The sequence below is a fragment of the Haliotis cracherodii genome, unplaced genomic scaffold, assembly GCF_022045235.1.
Source record: "Haliotis cracherodii isolate W230 unplaced genomic scaffold, xgHalCrac1.p SCAF_4, whole genome shotgun sequence".
Lineage (NCBI taxonomy): Eukaryota > Metazoa > Mollusca > Gastropoda > Lepetellida > Haliotidae > Haliotis > Haliotis cracherodii.
This window is the reverse complement of record NW_027266297.1, coordinates 67,276,541-67,297,909: the sequence shown is the minus strand read 5'-3', so window position 1 is coordinate 67,297,909 and position 21,369 is coordinate 67,276,541. Positions and strand designations below refer to the sequence as shown.

The 21,369-nt window shown below is 41.6% G+C and overlaps 1 protein-coding gene across 1 annotated transcript; it reads left to right on the top strand.

Moving 5' to 3' along the window:
• The first annotated feature begins 3,237 nt into the window (after positions 1-3,237).
• On the top strand, positions 3,238-12,348 carry LOC139479735 (TATA box-binding protein-like 1). Its single transcript, XM_071262594.1, has 5 exons — positions 3,238-3,853; positions 4,183-4,265; positions 4,904-5,071; positions 6,873-6,967; positions 7,778-12,348. Exons 1-5 carry the CDS (start codon positions 3,623-3,625, stop codon positions 8,023-8,025), a joined length of 825 nt encoding a protein of 274 aa, XP_071118695.1. The 5' UTR covers positions 3,238-3,622; the 3' UTR covers positions 8,026-12,348.
• The last annotated feature ends 9,021 nt before the right edge of the window (positions 12,349-21,369 follow it).

Sequence of the window (21,369 nt, the reverse complement as noted above, 5' to 3'; positions counted from 1 at the left end):
ATCCGGGGTGTGAATTAGATATTGCCTTCATGCTTACAACGGGGGCGGTTGGGTATCCTAGTGGTTAAAGCGTTAGCTCGTCACGCTGAAGACCCGGGTTTGATTCCTGACATGGGTACAATGTGTGAAGCCCATTTCTGGGGTCCCCCGCCGTGATATTGCTGGAATATTGCTAAAAGCGGCGTAAAACCTCACTCACTCATGCTTACAACAAAAACGTTCAAAGCTGTATCTTTGTTTACCCCTGCATGAAGCAGTAGCCAGTCTGAGATGACATCAAACCGGAAGTCTTCTGAGCATCGTTCCACACATTCTACACCATCTGTAATAGTTACATATTTACAAGATGGTTCAAGAGGAGAATGATCGGACTGATCTTTAAGCAACAAAAATATATGCTGAACATGGCCGGTCATTGATACTATCTCGTAATTTTGTCTCCAGCCACCTTTAGGCTTATCATAAACGGGATCGAGTGGTCAAGCTCCTTGATTTGGTTGATGCATGTTATCGCATACCAGATGCGAAGGTCGATGATCATAATGTCAATCACTGGATTATTTACAGACGACAGTCACATACTGGGAAATCTTGCTGAGTGCGGGGTTAAACAACAAACAAACATCTAAACATCTCTAAACATGACACATCAGTATAATGATGTGCGCTAATGTATTCCCATTATTATTTTGAGAGGCACTATCCCTGATTGGAGGGGTAGACTCTTGTGGAAAAGGGTCGACCCAAGCTCCTTTCCTGCGAGCGACACCTTCGTTACACTCTCGGTAATAGAGAGCTCCGCGAACGGGCCATCGCTGTGAGGAGCCTGGGGTCGCCCCTGTTCTGTACGCTATCAGGGTGTGCATCACAAACGTTGTTCTTCACAGCTCCACACAGCACAGTCCATATATCCGGAAGTGACACAAGATGGTTCCAAGATGATTGAAAGCACATGAACATGTTGTCTTTATGTACACTCAAAGTAGTGATCTATGGAAGATAACTCCTGATGGCTTAATGTGTTCATGGTATGGTCTATGGGAGATAACTCCGGACAGCTTATGTTAAATAATGTACTCTTCAGTGAGAGAGTAGAAAGAATTGAATCCAATGTCTGCCTACACGTACGCTATGTGCTCATGTGTGAATAAAAACCCTTGTTCTACATTTCCTGAAGCCATTTTACAACAATGATTTACTACAATAATAAGCAGACCCTTGAGGGGCGTATAAACGCGTATTAAAATGATATCAAACTCAATCAACTAAAATGTCTTTTGATAACTTGAGACAAACCATGTCTATTCCTGGGCCCCGTTCCTCAAAGAGATCTTAGCACTAAGGCGACCGTAAGGCCAATACTGTAACATAGACCTACGGTCGTCGTTGTGCTAATATCGCTTTGAGGAACGGGGCTCTAGTTCGTATGACATTGCATAGTTTGATTGTGCCCTGCTCAAAACAAACACAACAACCACAAACTTTAGATAGTTTGATACCAGGTGCACCAAGACTGACATATCTGATAACCAATTACAAGGTAAAAGATCTGTCGCAAAACGCTTGCTCGTTGCCATCTTCCCGAGGCAAGTGAGTTAACTGACTATAAAAGTCCAGTTTCCACCTTTGCCGAACTAGGCTGGTATTATGGAGTTACATTTTGGCTGGACTAACGAGTCTGTGCATAGTCCAATCAAAATCGCGCACCGAAATCGAAATCCGGTTCGTAAAGTGTCATGCAGATTGCGGTCGACTGCAGCATTTGCAAAGCATTTGCAAAGCATTTGCACCGCTAACTTGTTGTCATAAGATATTTTCTATATCTTTTCATGTTTTTAATCAAGATGCTCACGTGATTTGATGCACTTCGCGATGTAAGACTCGTTTCATGACAATATAGACCTTGATTATCGATAAGATCGTCTTGACTGGGCGCCACCGTTTTATTTGAAACAAATGCAAGTGATACGAGAGGTTGAATCTGATTGGTGAGTAGGAGAAGCATTGAAAGGACATAACTCGTAATAGCCACTGGTGGCGCTACGATCGAGTCCAGGAATCCCAGCCTAGTTCGGCAAGGGTGGAAACTGGACTTCTAAAGTCAGTTAACTCTCTTGCCTCGGGAAGATGCTTGAGGTATCCTTTCATTCCCTTGGATTCAAGTACCATGAAACGTTGACGGACTGTAAGATCGTTGGAGAGAACTTTATTTAATTACAAAAATGATAACCTTTACGAATTTACGAATTGTAATTAATCATAAATGTACTCCTATTGGCACCTCAGCAAAACGTCTCCGATTTCTCTGGCGAAAACGGCACGGCATTTGGCGTAAACGGCGTTTGTGTGTGTGTGTGTGTGTGTGTGTGTGAGGGGGGGGGGGGGGGGGGGGGGGGTGTTTAAACGATTTAAAACAGCAACGATCCACTGGGACACTGTTGCATCGACATCAATGGGAACGCGTCCTTATGACTAGATGTCCTTGATTAAAATTTTCTAAATTTGTCTATGCCATTTTCAACCTACACATTCATCTCCTAACATCACCACAGTACGTACACAGTGAGTGAGTGAGTGAGTGAGTATGGTTTTGCGCCACTTTTAGCAATATTCCAGCAATATCACGGCGGGGGACACCAGAAATGGGCTTCACACATTGTACCCATGTCGGGAATCGAACCCGGGTCTTCGGCGTGACGAGCGAACGCTTTAACAACTAGGCTACCCGACCGCCCCTGGTACGTACACAGAGTTACCCCTGTACATTCTTTTATATTCAACACAGGTTCTTTGTTTATTTTTTTAATAGCACTGTAATCGCGACTAATTGTATTGATTTGAATAGGCTACAGTGCACATCCAACACAATCAACATGGACTTGATAGTATAATTGCTCCAGCATATCGTTAGGGGCATGGACATCATATCCTATAAATAACTTCATAATTTTTTATAAGGGCTATCCAAGAAACCTCTGGATATAAATGTTTCATACAATTCAACATAATACTGAACAAAGTTATAAAGAAATGATACTTTTAGTTGTAAATGAGGAGACATGGTGGCCACGCCTTTTTTGTGTTGTTGAAATCATACGGAAGATTCAACCGATGGTCGGTTTGTCCACGAAGGGTTTTGAGAAGCGCACATGCACTCTACCGCAAAACCTGGAACAGTTGGCGCACCGGAAGAGTTAGTTCCCTTGTGAAACTCTTCGATGCGGGAGATAAGAGAAAAACCGGGCGAAGGAAGAAACTCCTTGCTGGAAAGCCTCTCCTGTTAATGTTGACTTGTACATAGTTTGTAGATGTTAGTTTGCCTCCGGTCAGAGTGATAGTCACATTATCTCCCATCCTTCCCAACAGTCGCCGTTGAACTTTCTTCTTTTCACGGAGAGACACCAATCAACCTCACTGAACCGAGACGCGTACAAAAATGCATGCTCAGTTCTTTCAGGACATTGATTTGTGATAGACGCTTACTGGATGTGTTCCAAGAATCGCTGTCACATCCATTTTTTGTCATTAACAAGGGAAGTTGTTTTTAAGATAAAGCGGTTCACTTGTTAATCACCTTTGGCGCTTGTGAATTGAGTGTTCCTGGAAGAATAATCTTGTGAGCATGGCAACAGAAACGCTTTACCCGCCCGGTGTGTTAGAACCGGGAGAGATACCCCCAGAGCTCCTGAATGGTTTGATGGGAAACGGCAATGGGGCAGAACATGTGGACGAGGAACCAGTTGTTGATATCACAATTAACAATGTCGTGTGCAGCTTCAACACAAGGTGCCACTTGAACCTGAAGAGAATAGCTTTAGAAGGATGCCATGTTGAATACAAACAGGAGCAAGGCGTAAGTTCTTTTGACAAGGAGTTAATAGACCCTTCATAGCATGGAAAAACTAAAAAAAGTGCATATAACATATGTTAGTGTAAAACTGTTTCAGGTTGACATTATCATTTTTCTTTGATGCTAAATCATGCATTTAAACAGCAAATGTAATTGAACTTCATTAACATGATAAAGATAATATTATTTAGCTTATCAGTAAACTTAAATGAGTGATTATAAATGAGTGGATGAGTGAATATTGTAGTGCTCTCTGTTAGGATCATATACAGTCATGGCACCTTCCAAATTGTAACGTAATGTTTGCTTATCCATTTGTCCTGGTGTTTCAGATGTTGAATATGAAGTTGAGACGTCCATATACCACAGCTAGTATTTGGTCCTCAGGGAAGATCACATGCACGGGAGCAACCAGGTGCAGTGTTTCAAACAAACTTAGGTGTTAGAAATATTTGTCACGCTGGCTGTTTTCTTAGCAACTGTCCAGGGATTATCTTCTCAGTCTGGATATTGATTAGCTACTGGTTATGTAATTACTAAGTCAGTGTGTGAACTTGACCACTATAACAACAGCCCATTTCTGGTGTCCCTGCTGTGAGATTGCTGGAATATTGCTAAAAGCGGCGTAAAACCGTACTCACTCACTCACCATGATCACTATTACAACAAAAGAAATCGGTCCCATAGTCCTTGCCAAACTAACCCGTGAAGATCCGGGTTAGAATTGGTCTTCAGCATCCCATGGTCATCATTTGAGTAGATTGATGCTTATGATGTCAATCACTGGATTGTCTGATCCAGTCTTGATTATTTACAGACTGCCATCATAAAGCTGGAATATTGATTAACGCTTCGTTAAACAACCACAATCTCAATGCTTGCCAAGTTGCTGAGTAGTTAAGATATCATAAGGGCAGACGAAACTTGCCATTTTTAAGGGTTTTGCTGTATGTATAAGGACCAATGGACTAAAATTATTAATTGCTGCAATTTGGCAATTTGAGGCACCAATATATGATTTCTTGATTTTGATGACTGATGATATGGTTTCAGTGAAGATGACTCACATCGAGCAGGGAGAAGGATTGCTCGGCGCCTTCAGAGGCTTGGCTTCAACGTACGCTTCACCAACTTTAGAGTAGTCAATGTACTAGGAACTTGCAGCCTACCATTTGGAATCAAAATAACAAACTTTTCTAAGGCTCACAGAGAAGAAGCAAGGTACGTTTGAAGAAAGAAATCAACTTCAACTTACCTAGATTGAGCTGCTATTGTGACACTCAACAACCTTGTTTATGGCATATTGGCTGGCATAAACCTTGCACATTTTTCCCTTTTCTGAGAAACAGCTGTTATGAAGACCATTGGCACTTGATGCCATATCAGTGTTAAACATTAAGGAGGTCCTAGGGTCCTTGAGGGTTGCTGTTGCAATATTACCATCTAGACACCCTGAATATATCATTTGCAACATTAGGGCTTTGTCAAGAACCCCACACCTTCCAAGCAAAATTGAAGAACATTTATATGTATATGCATGTGTACCGTTTTCTTGAGTATAGTGTGCACTTTTTGAAAAAAACCAACAGCTGTGTAGAAGGGGGTGCGCATTATACACGAATTAATGAGTTTTGATGGTTTTTCCCCCATGGAAAGACATTACCGTGAGCATGTAACACCGGAAATACCATGTCAACAAATCCATACTGAAGTATGCAAATTAGTCATGTAATTACACTGTCTGGCTATAAAAAGTGTTCTTTGTATATCTGGACTTATGTTTGTAACTTATTTTATTAATTTTATTCAAAATTCCTTTTAATATTGTTTTAATTAATTTCGGCGAAATCTTGTGTGAAGCAATCAGAAGATCGCACAACTCACCGTTATTAACAGCAACCACGGTCAGATTACCGCTATCGACGCCTTGAAGCGAACTTTAGTTGACAGAGAATGGATACATATATCATAAATGCTATACTGTGACTCGTTAAAAGTCATATTTGTTTTTGTTGGACGATTCTATGTCAACACGTAATTCTTGCGATCACTTGCACGGGTGCGCACCATACTCAAGAAAATACAGTAAACATGTTGTCATTTCCTCAAATCTGCCAATGGACCCATGAAGGTCTTCAGCAATCCATACTTGCTGTAAAAGGCGACTATGCTATTGCAGAATGTAGGTTACCCTTAGGAGTTCTTTCGACTGTTGCTTTTTATCCAGAACATATATGCCCTTAGGTCATTGTTTGAAATAAGCACCTGCCTGATCTCGTTCTGGGCCCTTAGTGTATGGGCCCTGATGACCTGCTGTACATTTTGTATCGATTGATTTGTCACAATAGCCTGCAGTTTTTTTAACTGAGGAGGGTTTAGTCAGGGCCTGCGTTTAGTAAAGTCTTGTGGGTCCAGATGGCAGGCTGGCAAATGTTTTGTTCATTTCAAACTCTGTCTAAGGCACAGATATTTTCATCAAAAGTAAATATTTATTCAAATAATAATTTCAGTCCAAATCAAGTTACATTGTATATTGTCATTTACGTACAATGGGTGCCACGCCTAATACCTGGGTTCAATTCCCATCACGAGTAAATGTGTGATGCCCATATCTGGTGTATGGGTATGGGTGAAACAGTTTTTTAAGGTGTCACAAGTGGCTGTGTGGGGTTACATCCCTTAAACGTGCCAGAAAGCAAAGATCATGGATGGGAATTCCAGATTCATCTTGATTATGTTTTTGGATTTGTCAGCACCGGACCTAAAGTGGTAAATGTCTAAGACGTTTGAACTTTCCTCCCTCATGAAGCTGATGCGCCACGATATAACTGAAATAATGTTCAAAGCTACGTTAAGAACCAAACACACTGTTTACGTAGATTTGTAGTTGAATGAGTACTTGAGACTAAATGTAATGATATAAGTCTGCCATTTTCCTGAACTACTTATCAGTGGAATATTAGGAGCGTGTAAAATGCTTCACTGTTGACAAATGTGAAATCTATGTTTGATTGTGTTTTAGTTACGAGCCAGAGTTGCATCCAGGAGTGACTTATAGGATAAAGGATCCTAAAGCCACACTCAAAATCTTCTCCACAGGCAGTATTACAGTAACAGGTGGGTAGTTTTTATCATGTTTATAACCATCAAGTCAAGGGAGCATATATCATAGCCTGTTTGTTGTGCGTCGTAAAACTCCTCTCCACAAATGAAGCTGAAACTTGCTTGTTCCTGCTAATGTTTACACCCCAATTTGTTCAAGGGGTTCGAAGTCTGTTTTCAATGTGGCTGAGACTGTGGCCAGCTGTGAGGGTTGGATCCCAGATCATGGGATTTTAATTGACCACAATTACGATTATTGGTTGGTCTGAACCATGTCTGTGTTCCTCGGTTTAACAGGTTTTGTTCATATCACTGACCTGAGTCACTGTGAGCTTGCATCAGATATGAAGATGGCATGCCATGGAATTAACCTGATAAAGATCAAGGTCACTTCCTGTTTTGCCGTTTGTTGCGTTAGGGATATGTGAGCTGTTAAAACCACTTTCAGTGTGACAGGTTTCGTTAATAATAACATAAATAGGATTTCATTTAGTATTTTCGTCAGCAATTTCAAATTAATCTCACTTAACATTCATTTTTTAATACATCTGATCGTGACCTGTGTCTGACAGCCTGAAATAATACTAAGTAACATCAGTGCGTATTTTCCACAAGAGATGTTTTTTTTCTGGATATAATTGTAATTAGGGGTGTGTATTATACATGAGTGTGTATTTTACACGAATAAATACGGTATCTGAACTATAGGTAGAACTGGAATGAAATCAATCTCGCTGTCTTAATATGGCAGTAGTATTTCATTATAGGTGCTGTCATTGTGAAGACGAATTTCACCTTGAGTTTCTTTTTTCATTTGCATTCCAGCTCCATCAGTAGCAAACGTCCAATCAGCCATTGAGCACATCTACCCTCTCGTGGTGGAGCACAAGGCGGAGGAAACGGAGATTGACAGGGTCACCCTGCTCCGTGAGAAGCGATTCCTGGAAGGGAGCAACGCCATCGTGAGTGCTCGCAACAAGGGTCAGAGGTGCTTCACGACAGTCGAGTCAGAAGAAGACGAAGCCCTTGACACCAGTGATGATAGTTTTGACAGTGAAGAGAGTCAGGATTAACCTTGTTCCTGTATTCGTGCTGTGTTGGTGGGTGTATTCTGTACAGCTTCCTTCACAGGAGCAAGAACACTGCTGCAGTCGACTCATGTTTCATATTCTGTGAGCAGCTGTTTAGAGTGGGTGCTATTGACACAGTATGCTAATCCCAAATTAGGGCACTAGCAACAAGACAGCCTGTTCCGTGGTATCTCAGACAAGGAGGCGAATGTTTTTTTCAGGTAATTGACAGTAACATGTGGATGTTACTTCAGACTTGTTGCCATGGAAACTGAACAACGACATATCTTTACTGATGTCTGTGCGGAGTATTAAGGACTCTTGTTGTTGTCTAGTAAAGTGCTTGTGATGGGCTACTTTGTGCTGGTATTTCATCATGTTTCATACTGTGGGCATCTTCCTGAGGCAAGGGCGTTAACTGACTTTAAATGTCGGAACAAAGCTGGAGTTTCTGCGCTCGATAGTGATGCCACCAGTGGCTATTACAAGTTGTGTCCCTTCTATGTCTCTCCTATTGACCAATCAGATTCCACCTCTCATATCACTGGCATTTGCTCTTAACAAAATGGCTGCGCCCTGTCAAGACGATCTAATCGAAAATCAAGATCTTTATTGTAATTAAAAGGATCTTCATCAAATCACGTGAGCACCTTGGTTAAAAAAATTGATTGGCAAATACCTATTGACACTGAGCTGGCAGTTCACATGCTTTGAAATCCTGCAGTCAACCGAAATCTGCACAGCAGTTTATGAACCAGCTGTCAATTTCGTTATGCGATTTTGATTGGACTATGCATAGACTTGTTAGTCGAGCAGGGAGATAACTTCATAATTCCAGTCTAATTCGGCAAGGGTGAAAACGACTTTCAAAGTTAACTCCCTTGCCTCGGGAAGATGACCTGTGGGTGATTGGACTAATCTCATTAAAATCAGATCTTAGTTCTCGCCATCGCTAAAGAAAGATCTGAGGACATCCCATTAAGGGTCACGTCAGAACGACCTTTCATCCAACCAATCAGAGCGTCGCTTACCAGATCATGTAAGTGACAGTCGGAATGTGATTTCTAATCATGCAACCACAACATATTTAACATGGGGTAATCCGAACGACAATAACAGGTTTTTTGATTATATCCCTACAATCTAGGCCATCTATAAGAAATTCCAGAATGTTCTTCTTTTCAGTTTAATTTTTTTTAATCGAGAATACCTCAAAATATGTTTCGAAGCGTAGCCGCCAGTTTGAAACTAGTGTCGTAAGGCTCGAGAAAGCTGCTTTCTGATTGGCTAATGTCGATTTCTTGTCAGTCATTTCATTGGTCGGTCAAAATTCGCGAAAGGTCGTTAGGACGTGACCCGAAATGGGATGTCCTCAGATCTTTGTTTAGCGGTAGTGAAAACTTAGATCTGATTTGAATGAGATTGGTGATTGGACTGACATGAAATAGGTCCAAATTAACTCATTATTATTTTCATCTTATGAACAAGTAATTACCGGTTTGCTGATCTTATTTCAGTTGTACCAGGCATTTCATTAAGTACACAGTGTGTTGTTATATTCATGTGGTCATATTCATACCTGAGGAAAGTGGCGATGTGGAGTACGTGTGTTGTATCTGTTTGTCTGTTTGTGGCAATAGTTCCATGATGACATGAAACGAGGACTTGTGTGTGTACATGCTGTAAATTGAGTGTCAGGATGTTGTCTTCACAGTCTGTGTCAGCAAGTGTGTACCTGGGGAAAAACATGGAGGGGAATTACCAGATTACCAACTTACATTTAGTTTGCTCTCAAAAGGGTAAAAGCATTTGTACTCTTGGTGTTTGCTCAGTGATGTAATATTTATGAAAATGGGGTCCCAGACTTGCTAGGATCTCTTACATGATTAGCGTTCAGGGTCATGGGCTTTTTGAAGCCTACAAGAACATTTGTGCAGGTTTTTTTCAGGGATTCAACATATTAACTGTTTGTCTACATACCAAATCAAATACCACATTATTTCAACACCTCACATGTTGTAAGTATGCACAGTGTTTAAGCTGTTACCAAATTTCAAAATACAATGTGACGTTTGTAGATATCAACAGATATTGAACAAATTTAATTGAATGTACGATGTTTGATTATACCTGAGGTTAAATGTTCTTAAACCCCCCACCTTCTGACAAGATTATTCTACTTATTGCTGGTTCTTACTTGCACAAAAAAATTCAGATAATGTACGCATATAATTTCTTGAAAATTTTGTATGTTAATTATGATAAACTGGTGTTCATGATCGAGTTGATCTAGGGCCTATGATGAGTATTAAAAGCTTTGTGGTAGAACCAGACGTGCCTCCGTACCCATGGTCTGTCTGAGCATCAGAAAGACAGTGGCATGTCTGTAGGGTCAGTTCAAGGGCACAGACAAAAGAGGAGGCCTCACGTCCATGCATTTCCAGAGGTTTCCATATCTTTCCATAACTGTTCTTGATATGATGTACGATATATATATATATGTGTGAGAAGTATGTTGAGTTTGTCTGTACCACAGAATTTGCAAGATGTTCGTACTGCTTTGTCTTGCACACAATAATTTGCTGTATTGGGTAACATTTTCTTGAACATACCTTTCATTGTTTGTCCTACCTTTATGCAAATTCTTGGTTTGAAAATTGTCGTTGCATTTATCATCTTTGATTAAGGCTTAAAAAAACTAAAAGAATTGGTTCTCGGGTAATGGCTTTTGAAAATATAGTGCGGGCGGGCCATGGTTGTTTTTTGTGCTTGTTCAAACTAGTATGTAACCAAATCAACAGTTGTGTACCTGGGAACAATAATATAAACAAGCATACAAACTCCTATTGCCACCATGACCATAACAGGAAATGTGCAGTAAAGCAGTGCGCATGTAAAGGGAAGTAACTGCGTGCTATAGTGGATCACATCATTTTTAAGTATCAGGATTTTTAATTTTTGCTTAGTATGGGAATAAAAACAAAACATGCTGCAGACTTTATGATGATGCGGGCGGTGCCTGAGAACCAAGACTGTTATTTTTTTTTAGCCTAAAGTTCAATGTTTAAGTTTTGTATTTTGTAGTTGGTTAAATTTCTCTTGTTGATATTTGTATGGCACTAAAGTCAAGCATTGCTCGTGCATGTTATGCATGTGATTATCAACATTTCAGACGTGCAACCAGATATTGCACTGGTTCATGCTTGTGTCAAATATTTGTTAAATGAATGGCATTGACTAAAGTGAATCTCACATTTTGCATCCACGTAAGGCAATAATTCCTCCATCGTTACATAAGCATTTATCAATATTTTGTAGCAGCCCATTTGTAGATTTCACCTCACAGCGCTCTCCGTTCGAGTTGGCAGGATGGTCACTGACGTGAGGAGTATATTGTACCATCTGGATATTGTGTTTCTCTTTCTGTTTTTGTGTTTTTTGTTTCCTCATTGGAACATAATTACATGGTGGCCATGGATACAGGACCATCAGGATAAAATGCCAGGGTCCTTGGAGACTGTAACACTAACCAAGTGACGGCGCCATGTTGATACACCTCGCATCTGTGTCGGTTCAGGGTGATTTGGAGGCTTTGTGTTATGTCATGATGCGAGTCCTTGAGGGCACCATAGCCGCGTTACTCACCTCCCACAATGTTGGTTACGATGGATTCGGAGGCTTTGTGTTATGTCATGATGCGAGTCCTTGAGGGTACCATAGCCGCGTTACTCACCTCCCAGAATGTTGGTTACGATGGATTCGGAGGCTTTGTGTTATGTCATGATGCGAGTCCTTGAGGGCACCATAGCCGCGTTGCTCACTTCCCACAATGTTGGTTACGATGGATTCGGAGGCTTTGTGTTATGTCATGATGCGAGTCCTTGAGGGCACCATAGCCGCGTTGCTCACCTCCCACAATGTTGGTTACGATGGAGGCTTTGTGTTATGTCATGATGCGAGTCCTTGAGGGCACCATAGTCGCGTTACTCACCTCCCAGAATGTTGGTTACGATGGATTCGGAGGCTTTGTGTTATGTCATGATGCGAGTCCTTGAGGGCACCATGGCAGCGTTACTCACCTCCCACAATGTTGGTTACGATGGATTCGGAGGCTTTGTGTTATGTCATGATGCGAGTCCTTGAGGGCACCATAGCCTCGTTACTCACTTCCCACAATGTTGGTTACGATGGATTCGGAGGCTTTGTGTTGTGTATCACCATCAGTGTACTACTACAGAACAAGTGCTATCATATACAGTTTGAATGTTATGAATACAATGCCACGGTTTTTCACAAATTTGTTATCAAAATATTGTGACAAATAAATTTGTTTCAAAGGACATAATTGTTTTCGTATGTTTGAAGACTCGTCATGAGTTTGTGGTGCCTTGAAGAGGCCAGGAACATGATTTATTCTGTTTTAGCAATATTCCACCTATGTGACAAGATGAATGGGCTTCATACACTGTGGTCATGTATGGCAGTCAAACCCAAGTCATCAGTGGAATGAGGTGGTGGGGTAACCTAGTGGTTTAGATGTTGGCTAGTCACACCGAAAATCACACATGGGTACAATGTGTGAAGCCCATTTCTGGTGATGTTGCTGGAATATTGCTAAAAGTGGCGTAAAACCATACTTGGATATCTTAGCTGCATTATGACCCTGGAAAACTGTTTTCACAAGTTGATACCGGGTATATCCTGTTAAGGATCCAGTTCATCCTCAAGGCCATAGCCTTGAGTTTGTTTACGACTTAACACAAGAAGTATTTTCTGTTTGCCGGTGAAATTTGGTACGTCTTAAGAGAAGGGCCGAATATGGATTTGATGCCTATCTGAGACCACTGAATTCCTGACGGCTTCCAAAACTGTTTCAAGACATTTGACCGTGACAAATTCTGGACATGTGGGAGTGTACTGACCTACATTCTAGGGCCTGTTGCCGCCTCTTGCTTGACTTCCTATTTGCCTTTTGTGATTCTGAACTTTAAACTGTGGGTTTCCATATAATTTAATTACACTTTGAAAATAGGGGGGGATTTCACACACTCGTAAAGATCCAGGTTAGAATAGGTCTTCAGCAACTCATAGGTCTTCAGCTTGTATAAAAGGGGACTGCTTGTTGAAAGAGGCGACAAATGGGATCGGGTGGTCAGACTCACTGACTTGGTTGATGCATATCTTCGTATCCCAAAAGCGTAGATTGATGCTCATGATGTCAATCAATGGATTGTCTGGTAGAGGCTTGTATATTTATAGACCTCCATCATATAGCTGGGATATTGCTTAGTGGTGTTAAACAACAAACAAACTGATATCACAATTTAGTTCTTTGAAAACTGATTTCTGGGTTAACCTGTGCATTTCAATTTGGAAACAATTGGCAGTCACAAATATTTGGGCTACACCATGTTTGGGCAAGTGTAACTGTGAACTCAGTATTCAGCACAGACTGATAGTTCTTCAAGTCATAGTAAATCCAGGACCTCAACCTTTCTTGTCCTGGTCATGTAACAACAGGCACAGTTGATAGTCACTGTTTGGACTGCCTTGGCTTATAAAGGGATGCGTCCGTTAGGACTATCAGTGTATTAAACACTGGAGACCCGTGTAGATTCCGGGGTAGAATAGGTCTTCAGAAACCCATGCTTGCCAAAAAAGGTGATTATGCTTGTCATAAGAGGCGACTAACAGAATTGGGTGGTCAGACTCACTGACTTGGTTGATATATGTCATCGATCCCAATTGCGTGGATTGATCCTCATCATGGGTGAGTGAGTGAGTTGGGTTTAACGCCACTTTTAACAGTGTTCCAGTTATATCATGGTGTCAACCAATCATGGGCTGTGACAGGTAACTCGGATATGATGGGTCCTGATTAGGGCCCGGGTAGTCATGTGATACTTATATATTGTTTAATGACAATAACAATAAAAATCCAGGGTAGTTCTATAAGTCGCTAATATTCACATTTCTTTGGACTCGTCCCAGCCCTACTGTGGTCTGCTACTTACTAATGTTGGCATCTAGAACAGTTTACACAGTGGTGCCTTCCTGGCCAATGTTTATGGCTGTACTCCATGTCATCCCATCTGCCCTAGGCAAGAGAGTTAACTGACTATTAAAGTCCAGTTTCCACCCTTGCCGAACTAGGCTGCAATCATGGAGTTCTATTTTGGCTGGACTACACGGGTCTCCAGCCAAAGACCACAACTGTGACTGAAGAATAAGATCATGTGTTTAATACACTGATAGTCCTTTATGGACACATCCCTTTGGAAGCCAAGGCAGTCCAAACAGTGACTATCAACTGTGCCTGTTGTTACATGGGTCTATGCAAAGTCAAATCAAAATCGTTTCACGAAAACAGCATCCAGTTTCTAAACTGCTGGGAAGATTTCAGTCAATTGCAGGATTTGCAAAGCATGTGTACCGTCATCTTAGCATCAACAGATATTTTCAAATCTTTTCATGTTTTTAATCAAGGTGATTTGATGACTTCGCGAAGTAAGACCTGTTTTATAACAATATAGATTTTGAATATCGGTCAGATTGTCTTGACTTTTGTTCAAAGCAAATGCAAGAGATATGAAAGGTGGAATCTGAGTGGTCAGTCGGAGTGACTTAGAAAGGACATAACTCGTAATAGCCACTGAATCGAACCCAGTGTTGTGTTGGTCAGCAAGGGTGGAAACTGGACTTTTCCAAGTCAGTTAACTCCCTTGCCTCAGGAAGACGGAGTAGTCCTGACTGGTACAGATACATTACAGACTCATCACAGACACAAACATCCAACAACGCTGTCCAATATCCAGACCATCATGATCACCAGACAGACTATGATAGTGATGATCATGACAAAGTATCTGAATCTATGTGTTGAAAAAAAAAAATCAGATTCAGGACAAACGATCTTGAGATTTAATTCAGATTGTGAAATTTATTACATTTCTTGAAGTTTTATATCAAGACACATCCTGCTACATGCTGACAGAATACACACGTCAGATGACCTTTCAGCATGCTCAATAGTCAGTACATAGTGAAACAAGGTTCCTTCATTCTATGTGATCAATGATGATCAATGATGATCTGAATGAGACTCAAGGTCCAAGCTCGATGTGTACTTTGATGATGAACAGATATGAAAAATGTGTTCTAATCTTCTGCACGCTTTGCAGGCGGACCACATGGCTGCAACATACGCTCCATAATGTTGAACCGCACACGGGCTCGAGCTTCATTTTCCGCTAAAGCAAAGTAATTGAGAGTGTCGTGATGACCGAGATAGGAAGCGTAACTGTCTCTGTGCTGGTTGGTCATCCATTCCCACTTGTTAGTGTCAGCGTGGCCGGTGCCGATGTACTTGGACTGCAAGTGTTCCAGTTGACTGTGGATGTTGTACCGGTCACCCATGTTTCACAGCTGTAGATGCCTGCAAAGAAACAGACAAGTTTCACTTAATTCATTACAAGCCATACAGCAAAAACATTTTTTAAAGATTAGTCTTTTAGATTAGATTTTGACCGCCTCCGTGGTCTAGTGGTAGGGAGTCCACCCAAAGGGGAATCCCCTGAGTTTGATCTCTAGCTACATCATACCAAAAGACGTTAAAAGATGCTACTTTTGAAACCCTGTCTTGTGCTTGCCATGAGGGGTTAAAGCAAGGACTGGTAGGCTTGGTGTCAGTATACTGTGTCTGAGTGTGGGGTATTCATGTTAAACTGCAGCATGGTATCTGAGTGGGTTAGCACCATAAAATCTGCATCAGTCTAACTAGTACAAGCAGCCAAACACACACACACGTGCATGCATGTCGCTATACAAGTGCTGTAATCTAGAATGTGATGTTAAACCCATCTCACCTCACTTCACCCCACCGGAGGACTTACTGGTGTAAACTTTATTTCAGTGGTCCTCAGATCGAGTCTGTAGATACTGTAGAGACTAGGTGTTATAAAAACAAACGCTTAAATTCTGGAAAATCTGTTTAGTACTTCCAATCGCTTCTGAAAAGTACCACCTCTACCATAAAACATTGATTAAACAGGTGTTCTGTTAAGGCATTGTTTGTGTTTTCTATGACAACACATGAGTAGTCACAACATACCACACCTGTCTGTATTGTAAATAGTAGGGCTGGGACGAGTCCAACTTCACTACCCGGGTACCTACCACGCTATTACCCGACCCCACCCGGGTACCTACCACGCTATTACCCAACCCTACCCGGGTACCTACCACGCTATTACCCGACCCCACCCGGGTACCTACCACGCTATTACCCGACCCTCCCCGGGTACCTACCACGCTATTACCCGACCCTACCCGGGTACCTACCACGCTATTACCCGACCCTACCCGGGTACCTACCACGCTATTACCCGACCCTACCTGGGTACCTACCACGCTATTACCCGACCCTACCTGGGTACCTACCACGCTATTACCCGACCCTACCTGGGTACCTACCACGCTATTACCCGACCCTACCTGGGTACCCGTTATATGTCTCAAGACTTTGGTGTAAAATATCCGACTGGGAATAGTTTGACCGTAGCCCTGGAAAGTGTATTTAGATCATGTATAAAACTATCTGGTCATGCATACACTGACGTTGACTGAAGTATTATCTTTTTTCAAACCTATAAAGGCCAAAATGAATGGGTGCATAGTCAGAAAGAAATGCGAACATTAGCAGTGATTAGTGACTTGTAACCATAGATTTTTGAGATATTTGTTGTCTTTAAACAATATATCACTTGAATAACCACAGGTCTGGGTAGTCCTGTGGGTACCCGGGTCCTACTCAGAACCCATCCTACCCGTGTTACCCGTCCCAGCCCTAGTAAAGAGTGTAAGCTGAGTCAGATAGTTATTGTGAAATACCTCAGTGTCAACACACTGAAACACCAACTACAGTTTCACCAATAGGACATATAGAGAACCTCATCCGAGTGTCTTTTGATATCATATATATCAACACAAGTTGATAAAAGTTGAAAAATTCCGAGGCTTGTCGAGACTTTTTGACACTTTTATAATCAAGTGTTGATATATTTGATATAAAAAGACATGAGGGTGAGATTTTATTTATCATCCAACATCATTCTTCCGACTTTTTCAATTTGTAGACAGTAATTAGCAGTGTCTTCAGTGTAAAAAGTATTGCAAACAGCTTCAGTAGCAGAGCCATTAGTGATGTCATTTGATTGTGACGTCATGGTAACCAGTGACGTCACAATGGTCTGCAAAGCATATATTCAAGCAATATCTCCTGTGGGAGCCAGTTTGGGATGATAAAACTAAAGACCATAATACTGGGTCTACCAGCACACTGAGAGATTTGAAATATCTGTTGTCAGATTATAGTTTAGACAAGTAAGTGATCTGTGGGAGCCCGGCTTAAATTAGGTCGGACTTGGTTGATAGTGGGTCATTGTACCTCGATGGTGAAGAACATTACTCGATTGTCAACCACGTGACTTGATCATTTACCATATTACTGGCCGCAGACAGATATTCAGAATTTTCATGACTTTGGTGCAAAACAACAAACAGAAAAAATACAGTGAAAAATGGATAATAAAATTATAACTTCCATTTTTGTGTAAACAAAGCCAAACTTTCAGCAGCCAATATCAGAATACGTTTCTGAATTTTGATTTTGGCTAGGGCACATTTCTGTGTACAGAAACGTATCTGGAGTACATATCTGTAGCACCTGTGCCTAAGTTGGTACATTTATCTGGCAGCTTCCCGAGGCCAGAGAGTTAACTGACTGTAAAAGTCCAGTTTCCACCCTTGCCGAACTAGGCTGGAATTCCTGGGCTAAACCGTAGCGCCACCAGTGGCTATTACGAGTTATGTCCTTTCTATGCCTCTCCTCTGGACCAACCAGATTCCGCCTCTTGTATCACATGCATTTGCTTTAAACAAAATTGCAGCGCCCAGTCAAGACGATCTGATTGATAATCTGATAATCAAGATCTATATCGTGATAAAACGAGGGTTACATCGTGAAGTGCATGAAATCTTGTGAGCACCTTGATTAAAAAGATGAAAAGATTTAGAAAATATCTGTTGACAGGTTGGCGGCGCAAATTCTTTGCAAATGCTGCAATCGCCCGAATTCTACTCGGTAGTTTACTAACCGGATTTCAATTTCGTTGCGTGATTTTGATTGGCCTATGCAAAGACATGTTAGTCCAGCCGAAATGTAAATCCATGATACCAGCCTTGTTCGGCAAGGGTGGAAGCTGGACTTCTATAGTCAGCTAACTCCCTTGCCTCGGGAAGAAGTTATCTGGTTGACATGCCAAATACAAGCAAAATTTCCATTTCAACAAGCGTCGCCTGCATGAAGTAATATTTTTATAGCCAAGGATTTTAGACCACAGGAATACTTAGCTGTACACAAAGAGAAATTTAAAAGAATATTGACCTAGGTCTATGCATCCTCTTAAGGAAATGGTCCTAAGGAAATGATGAAACCATTTTTGGGGTGTAGAGCGACCTATTCCCGTGGTTGGACACACTCTTCTTGGCGTGTATTCTATTTCTTTCGAAATGCCGGTAAATGGATTGGGAATGGCAAGGACCTTAAAATGACTCTTCTACATATATACAAGACCAGTTATACATGTGCTGTGACCTGGACACCTTAATACAAACGAAAACTCGATCGTAGTTCATACCTGTTTCTTGATAAATAGAAAGAACTTTAGTACGTCTCCGAAAGTCCCGTACGTACAACGTTTAGATTCTTCTCGACCGGAGTCCTGCCTAGCGAAGCTCTTGTTAATACTAAGGACAAGTCGACCACTTGCTACCACAATAAAACCAGTTTTGCTCCATGCACTGTTAAGATACGTCGCGCGATGGTTTGAGCTTCTCTTGTGTTCCGGTTTACCCTAGTCCGTGATCAAGCATCACTACAAGCTCCACAACATTGCGTGACAGATTCACTTGGATGGAGCACCTTAAGCTGGGCCCCGTCTCTATTTTTTGACGACGCGCATAGGGAGCCGGGAACCAGCTTATGGCGCACTTACTATGTATTGCTGTTGGGAGCTTAAACAAAAACTGGTTCCAATGTCGGTTCGCGCGGCAGGCTTACGGTGTGTTTCTCGTTCAAGTAGACAGACACCCAGTAACAGCATGGAAAAATGCTGCTTGCACGGGTGTTCACAGTAAACTGCGTGCGCAATAACATCACACGAACTGTCAACGTTTCTTCATAAGCGAATACACCACCACCCACACACACACATTCGCTTATGAAGAAACTTTGAAAGTATATAAAATGCAAAAGTTCAAGATGAGCTGTATGATTTACTCCACCAGTTTCACGAATATATAAATTAATTAGTTCAGTTATTTTGCATCCGCGACAGAATATTACAAATTGCTGATTACGATATTACAGTCCATGATACGGTTGAGAAGTAAGAACAAATATGATCAGGGTCTAGAGCGCTGCATGTTTTCAGAAGTGATGCTCCGTTTTCAACTCAAACTATAATATACATAAAGACGCGTAGATCCTTTATCACCCCAGATAAAGTGATGTAGGAGGTTCAATAAAAATAGACATATCAAGGAATCCTCAAGTCTCTTAGTTTCAGGAGCTGAAGGGGATGAGTATATTCTGCTAAAACTGAGAAGGTGTTTGAGTATATACTGCTAAAGCTGAGAAGGGGATGAGTATATGCTGCTGGAGCTGAGAAGGGGATGAGTATATGCTGCTAGAGCTGAGAAGGGGATGAGTTTATGCTGCTAGAGCTGAGAAGGGGATGAGTATATGCTGCTAGAGCTGAGAAGGGGATGAGTATATTCTGCTAGAGCTGAGAAGGGGATGAGTATATGCTGCTAGAGCTGAGAAGGGGATGAGTATAGGCTGCTAGAGCTGAGAAGGGGATGAGTATATTCTGCTAGAGCTGAGAAGGGGATGAGTATATGCTGCTAGAGCTGAGAAGGGGATGAGTATATGCTGCTAGAGCTGAGAAGGGGATGAGTATATGCTGCTAGAGCTGAGAAGGGGTTTGACTATAGGCTGCTAGAGCTGAGAAGGGGTTTGACTATAGGCTGCTAGAGCTGAAGGGGTTTGACTATAGGCTGCTAGAGCTGAGAAGGGGATGAGTATTTGCTGCTAGAGCTGAGAAGGGGATGAGTATATGCTGCTAGAGCTGAGAAGGGGTTTGACTATAGGCTGCTAGAGCTGAAGGGGTTTGAGTATAGGCTGCTAGAGCTGAGAAGGGGATGAGCGTAGGCTGCCGAAGTTGAGAAGGGTGAATGTTTTATTAAGTAAGTACTCTGAATGAGAGATTTGTGTTTATAGAACTGTGTATTTAGCTTCACTAAACAAAGGAGTGGATCTTAGCACACCAATACTTGGTATATCAATCAGTATTCATCATCTCCCATGGAATAAATACCCGGAATCTCCAGGAAGCGTCTGTTGTATAGTAATTACCTTTGGTTGTAGTTGGAGAATGGGTTCATGGGAACGGGTCCTTATATAGACGCACTCCTTATACAGAGGCAACACATTCAAAATGAAAGGAGATCGTGAGAGAAGGAGTTCCCTGTTCAAGGCCGGCCGTATTCCCTGGAACAAAGGCCTCACTCTGTTGGAAGTCACGACAGGTGTGTCTCCACCAGATGTACCAAGCGTATCCTCAAGGACGAGACTCAGCGTTGAGGAAGGGAAGGTAAGTTTTGTCGATCTTGACTCTTTACGAAGGCAAACCACTGCACGTAGATCCGTACATAATATTATAACTAAATATATCAATATTCTTTATTCATGTTTTGTAGGTCTTCGGCCATTGTTACATTATAGCATTTGGAGCTAATTGTCTGCGTCATCTTAGTCTGTTTGCATTCAAAACATAATGTATCAATACGAAAAAATTATGTTTCGGCAATATGCCATCTGAATGACGGCGATCTGTAAATAATCGAGTCTGGGCCAGTCAGTGCAGTGATTGATATCGTGAGCGTCGATCCACGCAATTGGGATCAATGACATGTCAACCAAGTCAGCGAGCCTGACCACCTATGCGTTAGTCGCCTTTTACGGCACGCATTGGTTGCTGAAGTCCTATTCTTCCCCAGATCTTCACGGCTGTTCTCAAACTTGTTTCGTCGGAATGAATCAGTGAGGAATGTAACAATAAAACGTATACCGGACATTGTGAAACATTTCTGACCATATACATGTCCCAATCATGTAGAATTTAAAAAAAAAAATTTAAATTGTAGCCAGTATGTTAAATCTAAAGTCTTATGAAGGCCTTATGGCACTGGAAGTCAAACTGAGTTTGGTAGTATAACTTCTACCTT